This window comes from Lepus europaeus, chromosome 23 (assembly GCF_033115175.1).
Source record: "Lepus europaeus isolate LE1 chromosome 23, mLepTim1.pri, whole genome shotgun sequence".
In the NCBI taxonomy this organism is placed as follows: domain Eukaryota; kingdom Metazoa; phylum Chordata; class Mammalia; order Lagomorpha; family Leporidae; genus Lepus; species Lepus europaeus.
This window is the reverse complement of record NC_084849.1, coordinates 20,427,976-20,448,560: the sequence shown is the minus strand read 5'-3', so window position 1 is coordinate 20,448,560 and position 20,585 is coordinate 20,427,976. Positions and strand designations below refer to the sequence as shown.

At 72.7% G+C, this 20,585-nt stretch overlaps 3 protein-coding genes and 1 non-coding gene across 6 annotated transcripts; 3 read left to right on the top strand and 1 right to left on the bottom strand.

The window, feature by feature from the left end:
- The first annotated feature begins 1,449 nt into the window (after nucleotides 1-1,449).
- Nucleotides 1,450-5,685, top strand: WDR18 (WD repeat domain 18). The gene is made up of 10 exons (XM_062182125.1): nucleotides 1,450-1,661; nucleotides 2,532-2,642; nucleotides 3,012-3,145; nucleotides 3,226-3,367; nucleotides 3,562-3,705; nucleotides 3,812-3,876; nucleotides 3,962-4,086; nucleotides 4,342-4,508; nucleotides 5,289-5,357; nucleotides 5,447-5,685. Exons 1-10 carry the CDS (start codon nucleotides 1,452-1,454, stop codon nucleotides 5,576-5,578), a joined length of 1,299 nt encoding a protein of 432 aa, XP_062038109.1. The 5' UTR covers nucleotides 1,450-1,451; the 3' UTR covers nucleotides 5,579-5,685.
- A 1,741-nt stretch (nucleotides 5,686-7,426) lies between these two features.
- Nucleotides 7,427-12,869, top strand: GRIN3B (glutamate ionotropic receptor NMDA type subunit 3B). The gene is made up of 9 exons (XM_062182319.1): nucleotides 7,427-7,852; nucleotides 8,804-9,396; nucleotides 9,497-10,535; nucleotides 11,481-11,626; nucleotides 11,699-11,814; nucleotides 11,892-12,043; nucleotides 12,132-12,296; nucleotides 12,370-12,437; nucleotides 12,518-12,869. The coding sequence occupies exons 1-9, from the start codon at nucleotides 7,427-7,429 to the stop codon at nucleotides 12,867-12,869; spliced, it is 3,057 nt and encodes a 1,018-aa protein (XP_062038303.1).
- An 87-nt stretch (nucleotides 12,870-12,956) lies between these two features.
- TMEM259 (transmembrane protein 259) lies at nucleotides 12,957-18,960 on the bottom strand. 3 transcript variants are annotated; one of them, XM_062182470.1, is made up of 11 exons: nucleotides 18,721-18,960; nucleotides 16,588-16,857; nucleotides 16,070-16,163; nucleotides 15,497-15,607; nucleotides 15,302-15,424; nucleotides 15,127-15,227; nucleotides 14,996-15,053; nucleotides 14,834-14,917; nucleotides 14,620-14,752; nucleotides 14,183-14,282; nucleotides 12,957-14,087 (listed from the first exon to the last, which is right to left on the bottom strand). In XM_062182470.1, exons 1-11 carry the CDS (start codon nucleotides 18,943-18,945, stop codon nucleotides 13,554-13,556), a joined length of 1,833 nt encoding a protein of 610 aa, XP_062038454.1. In that variant the 5' UTR covers nucleotides 18,946-18,960; the 3' UTR covers nucleotides 12,957-13,553. The 3 variants fall into 3 exon arrangements, with proteins under 3 accessions (XP_062038454.1, XP_062038455.1, XP_062038453.1); XM_062182471.1 differs by having other exon boundaries at nucleotides 14,834-14,866; XM_062182469.1 differs by having other exon boundaries at nucleotides 14,834-15,053.
- A 506-nt stretch (nucleotides 18,961-19,466) lies between these two features.
- Nucleotides 19,467-19,573, top strand: LOC133752369 (U6 spliceosomal RNA). The gene has a single exon (XR_009864917.1). It is a non-coding gene; the product is annotated as a U6 spliceosomal RNA (small nuclear RNA).
- The last annotated feature ends 1,012 nt before the right edge of the window (nucleotides 19,574-20,585 follow it).

The following is a 20,585-nucleotide window of genomic DNA, read 5'->3' as shown; positions in this document are numbered from 1 at the left end:
GCAGGGCCATCGGCCACACCTGGCGCCCGCGCTCACCTCTGGCGGGCGTGCAGGGGCAGGGTCCCGCTGCGGACAGCCCCCCTGCCGGCAAACCCGCAGGGCCGGTCCTGCGTCCTCGGTCCTGGCCGCCCGGGGGTCGCTCGCGCCCTCCCGGCCTCCCAGCCTCCCCGCGGCCGAAGGTGCCCCTCACCGGCCACCCTGGGCAGGGCGCGCGGAGGCGGCCTCCAGCTGCCGGCCGCCGGGCGCGGGGACAGCAGTGCAAGGGGGCGGCGGGGAGGGGGCCCAGCGAAGCCCCCGGGGTGTGGACTTTGTCCAGCTGCCCGGCACAACTGGTCCGTCCTCATTCCAGGGGCCGGGCTGGGGGCGGGGCGACCTCTGACCTCCCGAGGCCGGCCAGGCCCGTCCCCGGGGACGCGGGGGCGGGGGCGCAGGGGCAGCTGGAGGCCTGTGCGGGGCGGCCCCGGCGCTCTCCCGCGTCCAGCCGCCGCCGGGCTTCTTGCGAAATGGGTGCCCGTGGCGCACAGCTGCCGGGCAGGCCCCAGGGTCCCGGAACCTGGGGAGGGAGACGTCCAGGCCGAAGGGGCCCAGCCGAGGACGGGGACCGGACCGGACCCCCCCCCCGCTCCGGGGAGCCACGGGACCCCCCCCCCCAGCGCCTGGGAGTCACGGGATCCCTGCCTGCCCCTGTTGAGCCCCGAGTCGTGCCTCGACCCCACCCACTCCGCTCCCCGGGAAGACCCCGACAGAGCCCCGGGCTCCCGTGGGCATTTGGGGGCTCCCCCTCTCGGCTCCAGGTCTCTGTTTAAAAGCTGTCAATCACACTTCTTACGCAGTTTTAAAGCAACACCTGGGGAGGCTGGAAAACCGAATCCATCCAAAGCGCCCCCCTCTACCCCGGGGCGGGCCAGCCCCCCGGGGCCCCCGCCCCGCGGCCAGGTGGGCCCGGGCGCCCCAACCTCGCGGCCGGGGTCCAGGCGGCTCGCGCCTGCCCCCTGGCGGCCGAGCGGGGCCCCGCGCGCTGCTAGAAGGCGTTCGCTCCCACGACGCGCGGGCCACGCGCGCCACGCCTGGGGGCGCCCCGCGGCCGGCGGCGGGGGTCTGAGGGAAGCTCCGACCGTGAGGGGTCCACTGAGGCCCGCGAGGTCGGCCCTGCACTTTTATTATTCGCACGTAACATACACACGAAAGTGACAGCGGCTCGGCCATCGGCCAAGGTCTGGGAAGAAGCGGCCGAGCGGGCCCTTCCCCGGCGCAGCGGCTCGGCCTCGACAGAAATCGCCGTCCAAGGACCCCTCGCGGGTCCAGCCGCGACGCCGGGCCGGAAAGCCCCCTCCCTAGGCTGGCCCCCCTCGCTGGGGGCAAGTGCGCATGCGCGCGCCGCTCTAGCCCGCGCAGCGCCGCCGGGCGCGTCTCGTTGGTGACGTCGCACTTCCGGGGCGGTGGCGGCAAACATGGCGGCGCCCATGGAGGTGGCCGTGTGTACGGACTCGGCGGCGCAGCTGTGGAGCTGCGTCGTGTGGGAACTGCACTCGGGCGCCAACCTGCTTACGTACCGCGGCGGGCAGGCGGGGCCGCGCGGCCTGGCGCTGCTCAACGGCGAGTACCTGCTGGCGGCGCAGCTGGGCAAGAACTACATCAGCGCCTGGGAGGTGCAGCGCAAGGTGCGGCGGCGCGGGCCGTGTCCGCAGCCGGGCGCGCGGGCTGGAGGCGGCCGGCCGGCCGGCGGGGGCAGCTCGCGCACGCCCTGGAGCGGGCTGGGGTCGGTCAGCCCGCCCTGCGCCTGCGCGGCTCTCCTGCGGCGGGTGGGCGCGCCCGGGCTTTGTGCGCACGCGCGCAGTGAGGGTGGGCTCGGGTTGGGACTGCGGGGACAGGGTCCCTGGGACGCCGACTTCGCGGGCCCGCGCGCACCTAGGGGCGAGGGGGGCGTGTCCGAGATGGGGAAGCTGCGCGGAGCATGGGGGTCCGAGGAGGAGGGGCCAGCCCTCGGCCACAGGGGTCCGCCTGAGAGCCAGTCCAGGAGCCCCCGGAAACAGCCGACCCTTGCCGTCAGGGCGCGCCGCGCCCCCTCCTCGAAGTGCAGCCCCAGCGCCGCCTGCTGCGCCCCCGCCCCCGTGCCGTCTTCCCATTTTTTGGTTGGGTTAGCGGCATCCGCGGGTTCACTCCCCAAATGGCTGCAAGGGCCGCAGCTGGGCACCAGGAGCTCCGTCCAGGTCTCCCACGTGGGTGCAGAGGGCCACGCACCTGGGCCGTCTGCTGCTGCCTTCCCAGGTGTGTGAGCAGGGAGCCGTGGCGGAAGTGGAGCAGCCGGGACTCGAACTGGTGCCCGAATGGGATGCCCGCTCTGCAGACGGCGGCGTTGCCCGCTGGGCCCCAGCGGTGTCCCCATTCCAGAGGGGTCAGGAGCTGGGCCTCACGACAGGCAGGACCTGGGCGCGGACACCTGGCCCCTCCCCCGGGAAGCGGCGGCCCCCCCACCCCCGCCCGCAGCCCCTTGCTGGGCCACGCCCACCCCACGCCCTCTCGTGTCCCAGGACCAGCTCCAGCAGAAGATCATGTGTCCTGGGCCCGTCACCTGCCTGGCCACGTCACCCAACGGCCTCTACGTCCTCGCGGGCATCGCGGAAAGCATATACCTGTGGGAGGTAGGGACACGGGGCTCCCACGCGAGACGCCTGCCCGGGGCGGCCCCGGGTGCCCTCGAGGTCCGAGTGGCCTCTCGCTGGCCCTGATGGGGCTGGAGCAGTGCTGGGCCTGCGGGTGCGGCCCTGTTTCCGTGGTCGCTGGGGGCCCATCCGGGTGCAGCTGCTCGGGGTGGCCGTGTCTCCCGGCGGGTGCTCCCGTTGGCCGCGGCCCCGGCCTGGATCCGGCCGTACTCGCTGGCCCAGGAAGCTCTCAGCGCCCCTGGGGTTGGCCGCTGGTGCGTGGGACTTGAAGGGGGGTGGCCCAGGCCCGGCCTGGCCCCCGCCGTGGTCTCTCGTGGCAGCCCCCGGTCCCGCCCCTGCCCCTCCCAGGTCTGCACCGGGAACCTGCTGGTCATCCTGAGCCGCCACTACCAGGACGTCTCCTGCCTCAAGTTCACGGGCGACAGCGGCCACTTCCTGTCGGGCGGCAAGGACTGCCTGGTGCTGGCCTGGAACCTCTGCAGGTAGCGCCCTGCCAGCCCCGGGCACAGGCGGAGGCTCGGGCTCGTGCTCCCCGCTGAGTGCCGCCCCGCCCCGCCCCCAGCGTGCTGCAGGTGGACCCCACGAGGATCCCGGCCCCCCGGCACGTGTGGTCTCGCCACACCCTGCCCATCACGGACCTGCACTGCGGCTGCGGGGGCCCCCTGGCCCGGGTGGCCACCTCCTCGCTGGATCAGACGGTGAAGGTAGCGCCCGCCCCCACGCTGTGACGCCTCCTCCCCCGCAGGGCCCAGGCAGGGGGTGCGGGCTTGGCCTGGGGGGCGGCTGCTGTGGGTGCTGCTCCCCTCCCCCTCTCCCATGCCCCCAGCTGTGGGAGCCCCGCCCACCTCTGGCCTAGCTGTGGGAGCCCTGCCCCCACCCTGCCTGCCCTGTGCCCCAGCTCTGGGAGCTGTCCTCGGGGGAGCTGCTGCTGTCCGTGCTGTTCGACGTGGGCATCATGGCCGTCACCATGGACCTGGCCGAGCACCACATCTTCTGCGGGGGCAGCGACGGCGCCATCTTCCAGGTGGACCTCTGCACCTGGGTGAGTGGCCGTGGCGGTTGGGGGGCCCGGGGCGGCTGTGCGGCGGTGGGGGCCGGGGCCGGGGGCGGCCGCGGCCCTGCCCCTCACCCCCTTCTCGGCCCCACAGCCCGGGCAGCGGGAGCAGAGCCTGCAGGCGGAGCAGGACCCTGGGAAGGTCTTCCGAGGGCACAGGTGGGCACCGCCCGGGGTGCGGGCGTCGGCGCAGCCCCCCCTCCCCGGCCGAGCGGGGTTGCCACAGCTCGCGTGTGCCCCACAGGAACCAGGTGACCTGCCTCTCGGTGTCCACGGACGGCAGCGTGCTGCTCTCGGGCTCCCACGACGAGAGCGTGCGCGTGTGGGACGTGCAGAGCAAGCAGTGCATCCGCACGGTGGCCCTCAAAGGTGGGGGTGGGGCGGGACCAAGTGGGAGGGGCAGGGCCGAGGGGGCCCAGGGGGCAGGCGGGGGCGGGCCTAGGCAGAAGGGCGGGGCAGGGGCTGGGGGAGGGGAGACGAGTGGATAGGGTGGCGATGCTGGGGGTGGGGCCCTGGTCAGGGGGCGGGGCCAAGGAAGGGGCGAGGCCGAGGGGGCGCGCGGGGGTGGGGCCGAGGGAAGGGGGTGTCCCGCTGGGGGCGGGGCCTGACTGCTGCCGCCCCCAGGCCCTGTGACCAATGCCACCATCATGCCGGCGCCGGTCAGTATGCTCAGCTCCGACTTCCGGCCCAGCCTGCCGCTGCCCTACTTCAACAAGCACCTGCTGGGCGCGGAGCACGGGGACGAGCCGCGCCGCGGGGGCCTCACCGTGCGCCTGGGCCTCCACCAGCAGGTGCGGAGCGCCCGGGCCTGGTCTTCACCCCACCCCACCCCCGGCCCCTACACTGCCCGGTCTGCCGAGGGCGGGGGTGCCTCTCCCAGGTTCCCCTGCGGATTCCCGGCCGGGTCCCGTCCTTCCGTGGCCCTGCCCATCCCCACCGGCCTTCAGGGGCCGGCCTGTGTCCTTGGCGTGTGACATCACCGTCTGCCTGGCTCTGGACACCAGCTGCCTGTCCCCGCACGTCCCCGCGCCACTGGCTGATTCATAGCTGCAGGGCACCGTCTGCAGGACCCACGCCAGGAGCGGCGTGAGGCGGGGACACTGCAGGGACGCTTGGAGCCCTCCCGGGGGGGGGGCTGGACTGGCCACTGCGGGGAACCAGCCCCCCGGCCCTGGCGCGGCTCAGGTCAGGAGGCTCCCGAGGGTTCCTCTCCAGGCCTCCGGGCAGTGCTGCCCCTCTCGGCGTGGGCTCCCAAGAGGCCCCGAGGGGCTGTCCGCCCCCCTGCAGACAGGAGCTTCAGCGCCCGGGCATGGGAGGGCAGGCTGGGCTCCAGGGCTCCACGCCCAGACAGTGTCCAGGAGATGGACAGCCTCTCCGGCCTGAGCCCTGCCCAAGCCTCCTTGTCCTTGGCCAGGCCTCGCATCCTCCCGGGCCTGGCCCAGGGACCCCGGGGCACACTGGCAGCGTCCAGAGGGGCTGGGGTCGGAGACGTAGCCCTCCCGTGTGTCGGGCAGGGGGCAGCCCCTCCTGGGCGGCACTGAGGGGTGGGCTCACGCTGCCCTTGGTTACAGGGCTCCGAGCCCAGCTACCTGGACCGGACCGAGCAGCTGCAGGCGGTCATGTGCGGCACCATGGAGAAGGTGGGCGGGGCCTGGGGCGGGGCCTCGGGCGGCACAGGGGTGCTTGGCGGGGGCGTCCATGCTGACCTGCGCCCCCGCCCCCCACCCAGAGCGTGCTGGGCGGCCAGGACCGGCTGCGCGTGCGCGTGTCCGCGCTGGAGGACGAAGTGCGGAGCCTGCGCAAGATCAACCGCGACCTCTTCGACTTCTCCACACGCATCATCACGCGGCCGGGCAAGTGAGGCGGGCAGCGGCCCCCCCAGCTCCGGCTCCGTGCATACCCGCCGGCGTCCGGTGCCACGTGCAGGCGTGTGGACGCGTGGGCGCTGTTGTTTGTAACAAAAGATGTGAAAACTCTGTCGGCCTCTGTCCCTGTCGCTGCGTGGTGGGGTGGGGCCGTTGCACAGCCGGGGTGGGGGTGGGGGTGGGGGTGGGGGTGGGGGTGGGGCGGCCGAGCCCTGGACGCCTCCTGGCCCACTTGCCAGAGGCCACGGAATCCAGGTGGACACAGGGAGGGGCCTTGCAGTCGGGAAAGCCGGCTTGGTCCAGCAGGCCTGGGGGCGCAGGGTCCAGCCCTCGGGGAGAAGGCGGGCCTCTTGTCGCGCGAGCCCGTGTCCAGCGGGGTGACCCCTGCAGCCCCTCTACAGGCCCTGGAGGGCCCCACCCGTGGGGGCCACAGCTGGTTCTGGGCCTGGCTGTGCCACAGCCCGGGGAGGGCTGCGTGCCCCCACTTCCTGGGGATGCTGCCAGCCAGCGCCTGGAGCCCAGCCCAGCACCCAGAACCTTCCAGAAGGTTGCCCGCGACTGACAGCCCTGCCCAGTGGTGCAGGAGCCCGGGTGATTTAGCAGATGCGGTAATGACCGGCCGCGAGCCAGCACCATTCCTGCTTTTAGGCTAATTTGTGTCCTGTCCCCGCTGGGGCTTGGCCTGGCGATGGTGGCCGGGCTCCCCCGCCCTTTGGCCAGGCAGCCGGCGGGGGTTGCGTCCAGCCGCTGGCCCACCTTGTGCTATACCAAGGTGGGGGGGACACCTGTGCTGGTTCAGGGGCTGCAGCCGCTGGCCTGGGCCCTGCCGGCTCTGCCCAGGAACACGGCCTGGGATTGCCCACCTGGGGCCTGGGGCCAGCTGTCGTCGGCTTCTGGCCTGCTGGTGGTGCTGCAGCTCCCCTGATTCCTCACCGCCTGCCTGCCCAGGGCCAGTGCCACCTGAGCCCTGAGGTCATGCGGTATCCCCTGAGCCAGGGGCCTGAGCCTCAGCTGACCCCCTCTGCCACTTCCAAGGCAAGAGGATGGAGTGCGCTGGGGGCGGGGGCGGGGGAGCCTGTGCCTCCCACTGCTGACCTCACCCTCCACCTGGGAGCAGGCGGGCAGTGGGGACGACGGCCGGGCCGCCCTGCTGGCTCTTGGCTTTGGTTTGCTCCGTGGAGTTTCTCCGTCTGTGACCCTGGTGTGTGTGAAGAGGATCCGCCGAGTGTAGACATCGTTAGGGCCGAGTGTCCACGCTGCCTGAGGGGTCCTAGCAGCCCTGGCTTCCTTGTGCCCCCAGCCGGGATGGGCCTGGCCCAGCCGTGTCCATCTGGCACCAAGGCTGCAGACCCCGGTCCGCTGCCCTAGGCGAGTTCGAAAGCCAGGAACTGCGAAGGTTCTGGATAGGGGCAGCAGTCAGCATGGAGCCCCTGCTGTGCGCAGACGCCCCTGTGCCCAGAGCGGTGTGGACGGCCGCCCCCGGGGAGGGCCAGGAGGGGGCAGGGCAGTGCCAGGTGAGCAGCGGGCGTGGGGCCGTGGGTGTGGGTTGGAGAGGCGTCCTCAGCCCCAGGTGGCCTGGACGGGGCCTTCCTGCCGGCTCCCGAGCAGGGGGCTGGCGTGCTCGGGGGTCGCGACGCTGGGGAGCGTGGATGGCCTCGGGCAGAGCCGAGCTGGGAGGGGGCGGCGGCCCTGTGCCCGCGTGGCCGTCGGGGCGTGACCCTCCCGCTCGGAGGCGGTGACGGCGGACGCGGGTTGGCGGAGGGGCCGGGAGGGGCGGGGAGCGAGCGTCTGGCCCGGGCGCCGTGGCTCCCGCAGTTGTGCCCGCGGCCAGCGGCAACTTTGCCATGGAGTTTGTGTGGACGCTGGGGCTCGCGCTGGCGCTGGCGCTGGGGCCTGCGCCCGCTGGGGGACACCCACAGCCGTGCGGCGTTCTGGCGCGCCTCGGGGGCTCCGTGCGCGTGGGCGCCCTTCTGCCCCGCGCGCCCACCGCCCGCGCCCGCGCCCGCGCCGCCCTGACTCGGGCCGCGCTGGCGGCGCGGCTGCCGCACAACCTGAGCCTGGAACTGGTGGCCGCGGCGCCCCCTGCCCGCGACCCCGCCTCGCTGGCCCGGGGCGTCTGCCAGGCGCTGTCGGCGCCCGGCGTGGCGGCCCTGCTCGCGTTCCCGGAGGCGCGGCCCGAGCTGCTGCAGCTGCACTTCCTGGCGACTGCCACCGGGACCCCCGTGCTCAGCGTGCTGCGGCGGGAGGCGCGCGCGCCCCTCGGCGCCCCGGTACGCGCGGACGCCCGCGTTCAGGGTGCGCGGGACCAGGACCCCGGGGGGGCGCGGGGACGGGCGCCTGGACGCGAAAGGGGGGAGCTCCAGGGCGCAGGGGCCCGGCCGGGGCTCCACGGGACTTTCTGCAGGGGTGCGGAACTCCGGTGAGACCAGGTCTTAGTGGTGGAGGGCCTCCCTCCCGACGGGACCCCCGCCGATTCCCAGCCCCACCCTAGCGGCTCTCCGCGCCCCCCCCCCCGGGGGGTGTGCTGGGTTCCGCCGGCCTGGACCTGCCTCCTGGCGGATCCTCCTCTTCTCCCACGGCCCCACAGCCCCTCGGGGCCCTCGGCGTTGTTCTCTTCTTGGTCCCCTGGAGCCTGGTTTCCGGAGGACCCGGCACTGGCAGGGCTGAGGTCGGAGTCCACTGGGTCACAGGGAGACCCCCTAGGGCCAGCACCAGCCCGCGGCCTCCCTCTTCCACACCTGCCTGGGAGCCTCCTGCAGGAGGACGCTAGCATTGGAAGAAGCATGGGGTCGCATTGACCCTGCTCTGGGGTCCCCTTACCCCCGCCCCTGCAAGACCAAAACCCCGGCCTGTGGCGCCCTCTGCTGCCAGCTTCCAGAACTGCACGGGAGCCTGGCCCCAGACACCACCCTGCCCACGTCCGGTGTCTGGCCAAGCGCTCTCGTCCTTATTACGCTAAGAGCAATGCTGGAGAACTTTCCAGAAGCCTCCCCTTCCCCGGCTTGCCAGGCCCAGGAGCCTTAGGAGGGAGCAGGCTGGCCACGGCCCTGGGGGAGCTCAGAGGGGGGTGGGGGTCGGCCTGGAGGGAGACGGGGTGCCAAGTGGGAAAGGGGCCCCTTCCAAAAGCGACGGCCAGGGGAGCAGCAAAGGTGGCCAGGTTCCGGGAGGCAGAGACTGGGGGGCGGGGCCGCCGGCCCTCACTGCTGCCCCCTCGTCCCCAGACCCCATTCCACCTGCAGCTGGACTGGGGCTGCCCGCTGGACACCCTGCTGGAGGTCCTTGTGTCTGTGCTGCGGGCCCACTCCTGGGAGGACGTCGGCCTGGTGCTCTGCCGCACCCGGGACCCCGCAGGTCTGCTGGCCCTCTGGACACGCCGGGCCGGCCGGGCGCCCCGGCTCGTGCTGGACCTGAGCCGGCCCGACACCGGGGCTGCGGGGCTGCAGGCACGCCTGGCCCCGCTGGGGGCGCCGGTGGGCGCAGAAGCCCCAGTGCCCGTGGCCGTCCTGCTCGGCTGTGACGCGCCCCGTGCCCTCCAGGTGCTGGAGGTCGCGCCCCCGGGGCCCCACTGGCTGCTGGGCACTCCACTGGCTGCTGAGGCCCTGCCCACAGCGGGCCTGCCGCCCGGGCTGCTGGCGCTGGGCGAGGTGGCCCGGCCCCCGCTAGAGGCCGCCATCCACGACGCCGTGGAGCTAGTGGCCCGGGCTCTGGGCAGTGCGGTCCTCGTGCAGCCAGAGCCCCCCCTGCTCCCCGCCAAGGTCAGCTGTAAGGACCTGCAGGCAGCCGGGTCAGACTCCTGGGGGCGCTTCCTGGCCCGGTGAGTGGGACATCAGCCGTGCCCGGTGCTGTGTGGTGGAATTCGGGTGAGGGCCTGCCGAGGCCTGAGCATCCCCGCTGACCCCTACCCCGCCCTGCAGGGTCCTGGCCAACACGTCTTTCCAGGGCCACACGGGGCCAGTGTGGGTGACCAGCACCTCCCGGGTGCACCTGTCTCGGCGATTCAAGGTGTGGAGCCTGCGCAGTGACCCGCTGGGCGCCCCGGCCTGGGCCACACTGGGCAGCTGGCGGGACGGGCGGCTGGAGCTGGAGCCGGGCGCTGCCACGGCCGCCGTGCGGCCCCCACCCCCGCCGGGAGCCCAGGCCCGGCCCAAGCTGCGCGTGGTGACGCTGGTGGAGCACCCCTTCGTGTTTGCCCGGGAGCCGGATGAGGACGGGCAGTGCCCGGCGGGGCAGCTGTGCCTGGACCCCGGCACCAGCGACTCGGCTGCCCTGGACGCGCTGTTCGCCGCACTGGCCAACGGCTCGGCGCCCCGGAGCCTGCACAAGTGCTGCTACGGCTACTGCATCGACCTCCTGGAACGGCTGGCCGAGGATGCACCCTTCTCCTTTGAACTGTACATCGTGGGGGACGGCAAGTACGGCGCCCTGCGGGACGGCCGCTGGACCGGCCTCGTGGGCGACCTGCTGGCCGGCAGGGCTCACATGGCCGTCACCAGCTTCAGCATCAACTCGGCCCGTTCCCAGGTGGTGGACTTCACCAGCCCCTTCTTCTCCACCAGCCTGGGCATCCTGGTGCGGGCCCGTGACACGGCCTCGCCCATCGGCGCCTTCATGTGGCCGCTGCACTGGTCCATGTGGCTGGGCGTGTTCGCCGCGCTGCACCTCACTGCGCTCTTCCTCACGCTGTACGAATGGCGCAGCCCCTACGGCCTCACGCCCCGCGGCCGCAACAGAGCCACCGTGTTCTCCTACTCCTCCGCCCTCAACCTCTGCTACGCCATCCTGTTCGGCCGCACGGTGTCCAGCAAGACGCCCAAGTGCCCCACCGGCCGCTTTCTCATGAACCTCTGGGCCATCTTCTGCCTGCTGGTGCTGTCCAGCTACACGGCCAACCTGGCTGCCGCCATGGTCGGGGACAAGACCTTCGAGGAGCTGTCGGGGATCCACGACCCCAAGGTGGGTGAGACCTGGGCCGGGCCACCCCGAGGCACAGCCAGGCTGGCGTGGTGCCGGCAGAGCTGGTGGAGACGGGGCCGGGCTGGGGCAGGATGTGGGGACGCTGGAGGGCTGGGCAGAGCAGTGCTAGGGGGGCGCTCTGGTCACATATTCTGTTCTTAAAGACTTTATCTGAAAGGCCGAGAGCTCTTCCACCTGCTGGTTCACTCCCCTAATGCCTGCAACAGTCAGCGTTGGGCCAGGCCGGAGCCAGGAGCTTCATCCGGGTCTCCCATGTGGGTGCAGGGTCCGAGCACTTGGGCCATCGTCCACTGCTTTCCCAGGTTCATTCGCAGGGAGCTGGAGCAGCCAGGACTGGAGCCGGTGCCCATGTTGGGTGCGGGGGTGGCACGCTGTGGCTTTGTCACTGTGCCTGCCCCCTGTTTTTGTGTGTGTGTGTGTGTGTTTTTCACGGAAATTTCCCGGTGCTCGCGAACGGGCAGCACTGCCAGCCCTGCCGCGCTCCAAACCCCCCGGCGGCTCCAGGCTGGCATCGCCCCCGGCCCACCTCTCCGTTCCCTTGGATTTGCCGGACCTGGGCAGGCTCTGCTCCCCACGCTGCCCGCATCCGTGCGGGCCGCGGGGTCCTGCTCGGCAACAGAACCCACACACCCTGCCTTGCTTGTGGGAGCGCTCCGCAGCCCCGGGGTGGCGCCGGGCTCTGACGGCCTCGGAGCTGTATGGGCCGGCGCTGCGGGGTTGGTCCCGAGGGTCGCGGGCAAGGCCCTAGCGGTGCCGCCGCCCTTGCGGGAGTTCGACCGGCAGGATCCCGCACCCTCCACGCGAGGATCGAGAGGCGCTACCAGTGGGGACTGCGCGAGGCGGGCGCCCGGGGCCCGCGCGTGTACAGCGAGTTGGGGGAGACGCCGAGCGCGGCGCGAGTCCCCCCGCGGGGGTCCCCCGCAGCTGCACCACCCGGCCCAGGGCTTCCGCTTCGGCACGGTGTGGGAGAGCAGCGCCGAGGCCTACATCAAGAAGAGCTTCCCGGAGATGCACGCGCACATGCGGCGCCACAGCGCGCCCACCACGCCGCATGGCGTCGCCATGCTCACGTGAGGCGCGGGCCGGGCAGGGCGGAGCGGGGCCGGGCTGGCCGCCCCGCGCTGAGCCGTCGCGACCCGCAGGAGCGACCCCCCCCAGCTCAACGCCTTCATCATGGACAAGTCGCTGCTGGACTACGAGGTCTCCATCGACGCCGACTGTCGGCTGCTGACCGTGGGCAAGCCCTTTGCCATCGAGGGTGAGGCGCGGCGGGGGCCGGGGCGCGCGGGGCGGCGCGGGGCGCGGGCGGGGCTCCCGAGCGGCCGCGTCCCGCAGGCTACGGCATCGGACTGCCGCGGAACTCGCCGCTCACCGCCAACCTGTCCGAGTTCATCAGCCGCTACAAGTCCTCCGGCTTCATCGACCTGCTGCATGACAAGTGGTACAGGATGGTGCCGTGCGGGAAGCGGGTCTTCGCGGTGACCGAGGTGGGCCGGGCCCTGGGGTCGGGGTCGGGGTCGGGCCGGGCGCGGGGCTCCTGGCTCACCCCCGCGAGGGCCCGCCTTCCGCCCGCAGACCCTCCAGATGGGCATCAACCACTTCTCGGGACTCTTCGTGCTGCTGTGCCTGGGCCTGGCCAGCGCCCTGCTCAGCTCCCTGGGCGAGCACGTCTTCTTTCACCTGGTGCTGCCCCGCATCCGCAGGAGCCCGCGGCTGCAGTACTGGTTGCACACCAGCCAGGTGAGGCCGCGGGGAGGCGGGCGGGCCGGCCGCTCCCGGCCCCGGCCCCAGCAAGGCCTGTTTCGGATCTTAGAAAATCCACCGAGCCCTCAACACCGAGCCGCTGGAGGGGCAGGAGGAGCGGCTGGAGCCGGAGCCCAGGTAAAGATCCCACCCTCAGCCCCACCCCGCCCCGCCGCAGTGGGGAGCCGCTGCCCAGCGCCGCCGTCCCCTGTCCCCAGCGGCCCCGAAGAGCAGCGGCAGGACGCACTCGCCGAGTCGGAGGGCACGGCGCGCTGGAAACGGGTGCGCCGGGCGGCGGGCAAGGAGCGCCGCGTGCGCTTCCTGCTGGAGGCCGCCGCGCCCGCCGCGGAGCCCGAGGGCCCCGTCTGGCCGTGCTCCAACGGCCGCCCGCCCGGCGCGCCGCACCCTGGCGAGCTGCAGGCGCTGGAGCGGCACATCGAAGTGGTGCGGGAGCGGCTGCGCCAGGCCCTCCTGCGGCGCGGCGACCTCCTGGCCCAGCTCAGGGACGGCGCCCGCCACCGGCCGCTGCACCTGCTGCAGGGCAGAGCAGCCCCCGCGGGGCCCCGGTGAGGCCAGGGCGCACAAGTCCTCCCCAGGCTCGGCCTGCACGGGGACCCTCACCCGCCGCCCCGCCAGCACACACAGGCGCAGAGCGGCGGCTGTCCGGGGACAGTTTATTCTATATACAAACACAATTTTGTACACTGCAATTAAATAGAATGGAATGAGCGCTCCTCTGCATTCCTGACTGATTGGTTTGCCGCCCACTGCTCGCTGCACCAAGCAGGGCGGGAGCCTGGCGCCCGGGCCACCACCCCTGCTGTTGGCACCTGCACCCCCTCCCCGTGCCCGCACGACGGGGAGGGGCCCGGGCGGGGAAGGCACTGCCGTGGGAGCACCAGGCGGATCCCCACGCCCTGGCCGCCGCGGCCCGGCCCGACCTCGCCTCCGCGGCTGAGAGCTGCCCGCCCTCAGGACTCTGCTCCACCTCCACCAAGCCCCTCCCAGAACCACCGAGCCCCTCCCACCCCCTCCTCCAAGCCGACACACACCTGCCTCCCAGCAGGGACACCCCTGGCCCGGCCCACACCTGGGGCAGAAGGCTGGCTTCCCGGCAAACGGGGAGAAACCCCAAAACCAACCAAAGCAGGCCGGGCAGGCAGAGAAAGGGGTGGGCCCTGGGGTCCCCACCCCCACTGGCTCCAGGGAAGCCACCGGGACCGAGGGTCGGGTGTCTCAGCTGCAGGCAGCGGCTCAGGACCCGGCATCGGAGGGCGCATCCGCGGGGGCTGTGGGTGCGGGGCTGGGGCCGCCCCCTGGGGCCGCCACGGGGGCTGTGTCCGGCGCAGAGCCGTTCTGGGGGGCGCTGTCCGGGGGGGCGCTAGGACTTGGGGGGCCGGGGGGCCGCCGCTCCAGGAGAGAGGCGCTCAGGCCGGAGAGGAAGGAGGCGTCCGTGATGATGGCCGCCGTCTCAGCCATCCAGCCCAGGTCGCCCCCGGCCCCGGCCGCGGCCGCCACGGAGGCCGCCACGGCCCCCAGGGAGCTGGGCGCCGAGGCCACAGGCCCAGGGCCCCCGCTGGCGGCGGCCGAGCCAGGGCCCAGCGCGAGGGGCTGCCCGGCGGCGTCGGGGGCGGCAGCGGGGGCGCCTGAGTTGTTGTTGAGGTCGTCAGGCAGTGCCGTGGGGGTCCCGGGGCCCAGGGGCGGGGTCCGCAGGAGCATCTCCTGGATGCGGATCTGCTGCAGGATGGCCGGCAGCTCGTAGTGGTGGAAGAAGTAGATCATGGAATGCTGTGGGAGGGGCCAGGCGCAGGCTCAGGCCCCGCCCCCGCCCCCCCAGTCCCGGGCAGCCCACCTGACAGCAGCAGGCAGGGCCAGCTCCTCACCTGGATGAAGAGCCAGGAGGTGACCAGGGCCAGGCTGCTGTACTGTCCGTTGAAGCGGTAGTGGTAGGCGTAGAACGCGAAGTGATACAAGTAGAAGAACCTGCGGGGTGGGGGTGCGGCCTGAGCCATCCTGGCCCCTGGCCCCTGGCCCCGCCTCTCCCACGTCCTGGCCCCTCCCGCCCAGGCCCCCAGCCCCGCCCTGCCACCCCATCCTCCCCCTGCCCGGCCCCGCCCCCTACCAGCCCTCCCCCCCGCCCCCTACCGGCCCCACCTTTCCTGCCCCAGCCGGGTCCCCGCCCCCGCGGCCCCCAGCCCTGTCCTGGGCCCTGCCCGCTGAGGCCGCCCCGCCCCCCATCAGGCCCCGCCCTACCCCTACCAGCCCCACCTCTCCCGAGCCCTAGCCAGGTCCCCGGCCCCGCCCCCGCCCCGCCCCTCACCGCAGCCAGTGCCGCTTGCTGGTGCTCGTGTGGCAGCAGATGGCGTCGTACTGGTCGGCCAGCCACACGATGAGGATGATGTAGAAGGCCGTGGTGGTGTCATTGAAGAACTCGGACATGATAGCCTCCATCCCTGCGGGCACAGGCGGCGTGGGCTAGGCGCGGGCGCGGGGGGAGGCGCGGGCGGGGGCAGGCGGGCCGGGCGGGGGCTCACCCACGAGGGCCAGGATGACGGTCAGCAGGGGCGCTGCGGGGAAGGCGATGGCCATGTTCATCTCCAGCATCTGCAGCAGGTCCACTGCGGGCACAGGGCGCGGGCGGGGCCCGGTGAGGGCTGGGGCCGCGCCCACCGCGCCCCCGCCCGGCCGAGACTCACCGATGAAGACGAAGATCTGGTGGTGGGAGTAGCGCAGCAGCATGGACACACTCAGGGTCTGCGGGAGGGCGGGGGCGTGAGGGGCCACCCACGGCCACGGCTGCCCCGCCCCGCCCCCGCCCGGCACTCACGAAGATGACCATGATGACGAAGGCGGCCAGGTAGGACGTGCGCGCCATCCACATGCTGACGAAGCGGTAGTGCTCGCCCGACACCACGTTCCGCAGGAAGCCTAGGGGGTGGGGGCCATGAGCCGGCCCCGCCCAGTCCCGCCCCGCCCGGCCCTGGCCCCGCCCCCTCGCTCACCTTTATTCTCCTCGTCCTCCGCCAGGCCCTTCACGCTGGACATGAGGATGTCGTCGTAGCCCAGGAACTCGTCCAGCAGCAGGCGGCTGAAGCGGTCCCCGAAGCACTGGTCCCGCGTGGGGTCTGGGGGCCGGGGCGGTCAGCCGCGGGCGCCTCCCTCGGCCAGCCCCCCCCCCGCGCCCCGCCCCCACTCACCGAGCGTGACCACCATGACTGGGATGCTGAGGCGCTGCCGCGTGGCCTGCGACAGCCGCAGGAAGCCATACTCCAGGGAGTACTCCACGATGTACTCGTCCTGCGGCCACGCTGGGGGGGGCGGGGCGGTCAGCGGGGGGGGGGAGAGTTGCTGGAGCCGGTCAGCATGGGGGGGCGGAGTGGGCGAGGCAGTCAGTGCAGGGGGGAGTGGGCGGGGCCGGTCAGCACAGGGGCGGATAGGCGGGGTGGTCAGCGGGGGGGGGGGGGGGCGGGGCGGTCTGCGCGGGGGGGGGGTGGGTGGGAGTGGCTGGGGCCGGTCAGCATGGGGGGGTGGCGGAGTGGGCGAGGCAGTCAGCGCAGGGGGGGGGAGTGGGCCGGGCGGTCAGCACAGGGGGGAGTCGGCGGGGCTGGTCAGCACAGGGGTGGGTGGGTGGGGCCGGTCAGCGCGGGGGGGGGGGGCGGGGGCGGCGGTCAGCGTCGGGTGGGGGTCTGCGCAGGCTGCCTAAGGCCCTGCTAGTAAGCTGGAGGCTCTGCTCCCAGGGACGCCCCCAGGCCCCAGGGTGGCCCCTGTACCTTTGGTGGGCGTCTCAGAGAACGGGAACTCCTGGCTGTCGTTGGCCTCACCACGCGGGGGCTTGAATGCCTTGGGCTCAATGTCCAGCTCAAACTGGGGAGGCGGGAGCCAGAGCTCAGGGCCCAGCTGGGCACTGGTCGCTCGCAGCAGCTCGGGGCCTGCTGGCCTTCCCCGGGACTGCAGACCGCCCTGCGGGGACCCCACCCAGGGCCTCCCCACTGAGCCCCAGCCCAGTGCTGTCCCAGCCTCGGGGGTGGGCGTGTGGGGACAGCACCCAGGCCCCGACGGGAGGCCACGGTCAGGGCTGGCACACTGCCCGCCCTCCCAGCGCTGAGGCCACCAGCCAGGGACATCGGTCCCCAGAGCAGGCCCAGCCCTGGCCGACCTCCGTTCTCAGCGCCCCAGCGTCAGCAGACCCCCTCCTCGTGGCCACTGGGGCCCTGGGAGGACAGAGAGCCCGCCCCACCAGCTGCACACGCTGAGCGCCCGCTGCATGCGCAGGCCTGGCCGGGCTCACCTGGACGGAGCTGTTCCCGAACATCTCCATGCTCAGCTCCTCGTCCTCGTCCTCCGGCTCCAAGGCCAGCCCAGGGAAGCTCCCGTGGGCGCCCGCGCCGGCGCCCGTGCAGAACTGCAGGAAGACGGGCGCGCGACTCGAGTTGTGCTGCACCTCCACGCGCAGCACGCCCTCCCGCGGCCAGCGGTCCCGCACGTGCTCCAGGCAGCTGATGGGCGAGCGGGAGAAGACGAAGTGGATGTAGGCCAGCACGAACAGCACGAACAGGGCCTGGGGGCGGAGAGCAGGGTCAGCGCCGGGCAGCCGCGGGAGAGGCTGGGCTCGGCCCACACGCACCCGCACCACCAGCCCACAGCGGGGCCTCCCCTCCGCGCACACACGGCTGGACGCGGGGGCCGGGCATCTCTCCTGTGAGGGTTCGTCCTGGCGCACGCGCCCCCCAGCCCTCTGTGAGACTCCGAAGAGCCTCCTCTGTCCACCTGGCTGGCCCGAGCGGGCACTGTCGCCTGGCCCTAGCCAAAGACCTCGCCTGTCTCATCAGCTGGGCGCCCACATCCTGCCACAGCGGCTGCACAGCTGTGGCCGGCCACACCCCCGCCGCCCCCACAGCACCTGGACAGGGCCAGCCACCCGGGTGGCAGTGAAGCCGAGACCCGCGGGACAGGCGGCCTGCACCGGGGCCCCAGCACGCCTTCAAGGGGCGGGAGCTGGGACCCGCCGTGGGTGTGGCTGGACGCAGCATGTCCTGGGCCAGTCATGACACACCTCGCGGGTTCACAGGAGGCCAAGGTACAGCCACAGAGCTGCAGCGGTCCACTGCCAGCAGCCTGGGGAGCGGGGCCTTGCCTCCTGCCTCCCCGCCTGTCTCTGGGGTCGGAGTGACCCTGGACTCAGCTCCCAGGCCGCATCTCCCCCTGCGGGGAGGGTGCAGAGCGCCCAAGGCCCAGCCCCCAGGCCCACAGCCGGGCATCCCAGGCACCCACCCCACCCAACAGCCGGCCCGCTGGGTCCAACAATCGCAGCCTTCCCAGGGACCCCGGGAGGGGTGCCCGCCACTCCCAACCACCACTGTCCACGTCCACGCTGCCACGGGTCAGGGCCCCTCACTCGGTGGCATGTCAGGCCGCCTGGCCCAGGCACCTGCTCTGCGCCCTGAAGCCAGCAGAGGCCATGGCTGAGGCCAGCAGGGTGGTCTGAGGCCCCGTCCCCAGCGCCTGGTGCCGCGTGGACACCACGGGCAGGAAGCAAAGGTGCTTCCGGAACTCAGGGCAGCGCTGCGGCCCGCACCGAGCAGGCAGAGGGCGGCCCCTGCCGGCTCTGCACCGCCAGGCTCCGGGACCGACCTCTCGCCTGTAGCGTGGGTGGCCGCAGCCGGCAGGAGGAACCAGGCCACCAGGCTGGCCCGACACCCGCAGGGCCGCCGGGTGAGCTTCCAGCAACCACACAGCGCCTGGGGCCCGGCCACTCCACGCCCACGGAGGGACCCCGCGAAAGACCACGGCCCCCCTCGGCCGCGGCAGATCCGGCTGTCCGGAGAGGGTGGCGGCCCAGCACGGGCCTGGACGCGTCCGGCGTCCGTCTCCAGACCGGGGACTGGAGGCCGTGGCAAGGTCCCAGGGGGCTCCAGCTCCCTCCCACCTGTGGCAGGTGGGGTGCAGGCCGCCCCCGGCACCCCTGCACCCCCGCACCCGCGGGCGGTGCGCTGATGAAAACCGCCCTGCCCACTTCCCCTGGCCGGAGGGAAACCCGGAACACAGGCGGCCCCGCGGCCGGGCAAGCTCCTTCCGCGACCCCCTCCAGGGTCCCCAGAGCGGACCCGGGAGGGGCGGACCCCGGCCGGGAGGGAGCCGGAGACCAGGCGACCTCAGCTGTCACTTTCCCGGCGAGGCGCGGACAGGGGCGGGGGGAGGCCCCGGGGAGGGGACACCCCCACCGGGAGGCAGGCGCTGGACCCTCCGGACCAGAGTGGGGTCAAAGGTCGGGAGCGAGTCCGGGGCTGGAACGGGTGAACTCTCCGGAGTGGGCGCCAGGAGCTACCGTCGGGGGGCGGGGGGCAGGTTGAGGCCGGGCCACCGCAGGTCCCCGGCAGGCAGGTGGCCCGGGGGTCGGGGTCGGGGTCGGGGCCGCGGTCACCTTGAGCAGCACGAAGAACTCGAAGAGCCGGCGGAAGGCAGGCGGGAAGAGCCGCGAGTAGGTCACGGCCATCTTGAAGAAGAGCGCGTGGAACAGCCGGTCGCGCACGTTGATGAGAGGGTTGGGGTTGAGGTTGGGGGTGCGCGGCCCGCGCGCGGGGGCCGGGCCGCCGCCGCCGCCGTTGGGCCCGGGCCCCGGCGCTCCGGGAGCCGCGTGCTCCGACATGCCGTCCGGCGTCGCGCCCTAACGGCCCGCGGGTGCCCGGGGACGCCTCCCGGCCGCCATCGGCGCCCCTTCCGCGCCGCTCACGGCCCCCCGGCCGCCGCCGCCATCTTCCGCCTCCTCCGGGCCGCGGCCCTGCTGACCAACGAGCCGCCGCGCACGGCCAGAGCAGCCTCGCTGCGCCCGCGGGGCACCCTGGGAAGCCGGCGGCCCGACCGCGGAGGCCCCGCCCCCACGCTCCGCGGCCCGACTCGGCGGAGCCCGGGGGCGTGGCTGAGCGTGGCACTTCTCTTTTGCATATTGATTCCCAGGAGCCTTCGCGACTGAGAGGCCTCGTTTGAATTGTAACATTATGGGTAATTTTAGGCTTAGATGTGACTCAAAGTAAGGAAGCGTACATAAATTGCCCTTTTATGTAGAACACGCAGGTACTATGCTCTCTGTGAAACTATACCAAAAGTACCCTAACTGAAAAATAATTTTATTAGTGCCCTTTAAATACTGGCGGCTGGCAGCAGTAGTTCGTGCTCGCTTCGGCAGCACATATACTAAAATTGGAACGATACAGAGAAGATTAGCATGGCCCCTGCGCAAGGATGACACGCAAATTCGTGAAGCGTTCCATATTTTTGGCCAAGCTCACTAGGAGTCACCGGGCGTCGCGGGGTGAGAAGGGAGCCGCGCGCCACCTTGCGGGCTCATACCGCACCTGGTCCCCGCATCTCTCCGGCCCAGGTCAGGGGCTGCGCAGGTGACCCCGTGACCCTGCCGCGCCTCCGTGCTCACTCAGCTCCCGCCGCCGCGACCAGGTGGGTGGGTTCACGCGGGAGGGGGCAGAGGCCCCTCCCCGAGGGACAGGCCTGTGGGGCATCCCCTGTCCCTGACCTCCCGGGAGCCGTCCACCCCGGGCCCCTGCGCTGTGGCCAGTGCGGAAGGTCCGCTCCCACCTGGGCGGCCGGGTCCCAGGTTCTGGACCTGCCGCCTCCCAGAGCTTGCACGTGGGAGCTCAGGGACTCCCACGGGGCACGAGCACGAGCCCAGCAGTGGAGAGCGACCCGGAGGGGACGCACGTGTTCATCCTCCATCTGAGAGGTGGGACCTGGTGGGAGGGCCGCTGTGGGATGCGCCGGGCTGGGGGGACACACCTGCCCCCTCGCTGGCTCTGTAAGGAACTCATTTTCGGGTCTCTGAAAGTAGGAGACAGACGCCAAAAGTGGCTCAATTAGGGGTGCAGCTCAGGGGCAGGGTCATGCCTGCAGCCCCCTGTGTCCCGTCCCCAAGGCCAGTGCTGGTCCCAGGCCCTGCAGCCCCATCCCCGCCCAGTGTCACTGGGCCTCCCCGGCTGTCCTGGGCCCATGTTGACGCACGACAGCCAGTCCCTGGGCCAGGCACCCCCGCTTGCCCAGCCAGCAGCCTGGGAACATTTCCTGGCGCAGCCTCGTCCCGCAGGGGTCCGGGCTCAGTTTCCTAAGGTGACACAGCCTCCAGGGAGCCGGGGTGGACGCTGCAGAGGTCACGGAATTGGTCAGCATCGTGTTCCCGAGTTTCTAGAACTGCCAGGGCACGGGCAAGGGGCAGCGGGTGGCACGGCCGTGAGGACCCCTCCTCGGGTGCCTGGCTCGGGCTCTCGACGCTAACTCCCT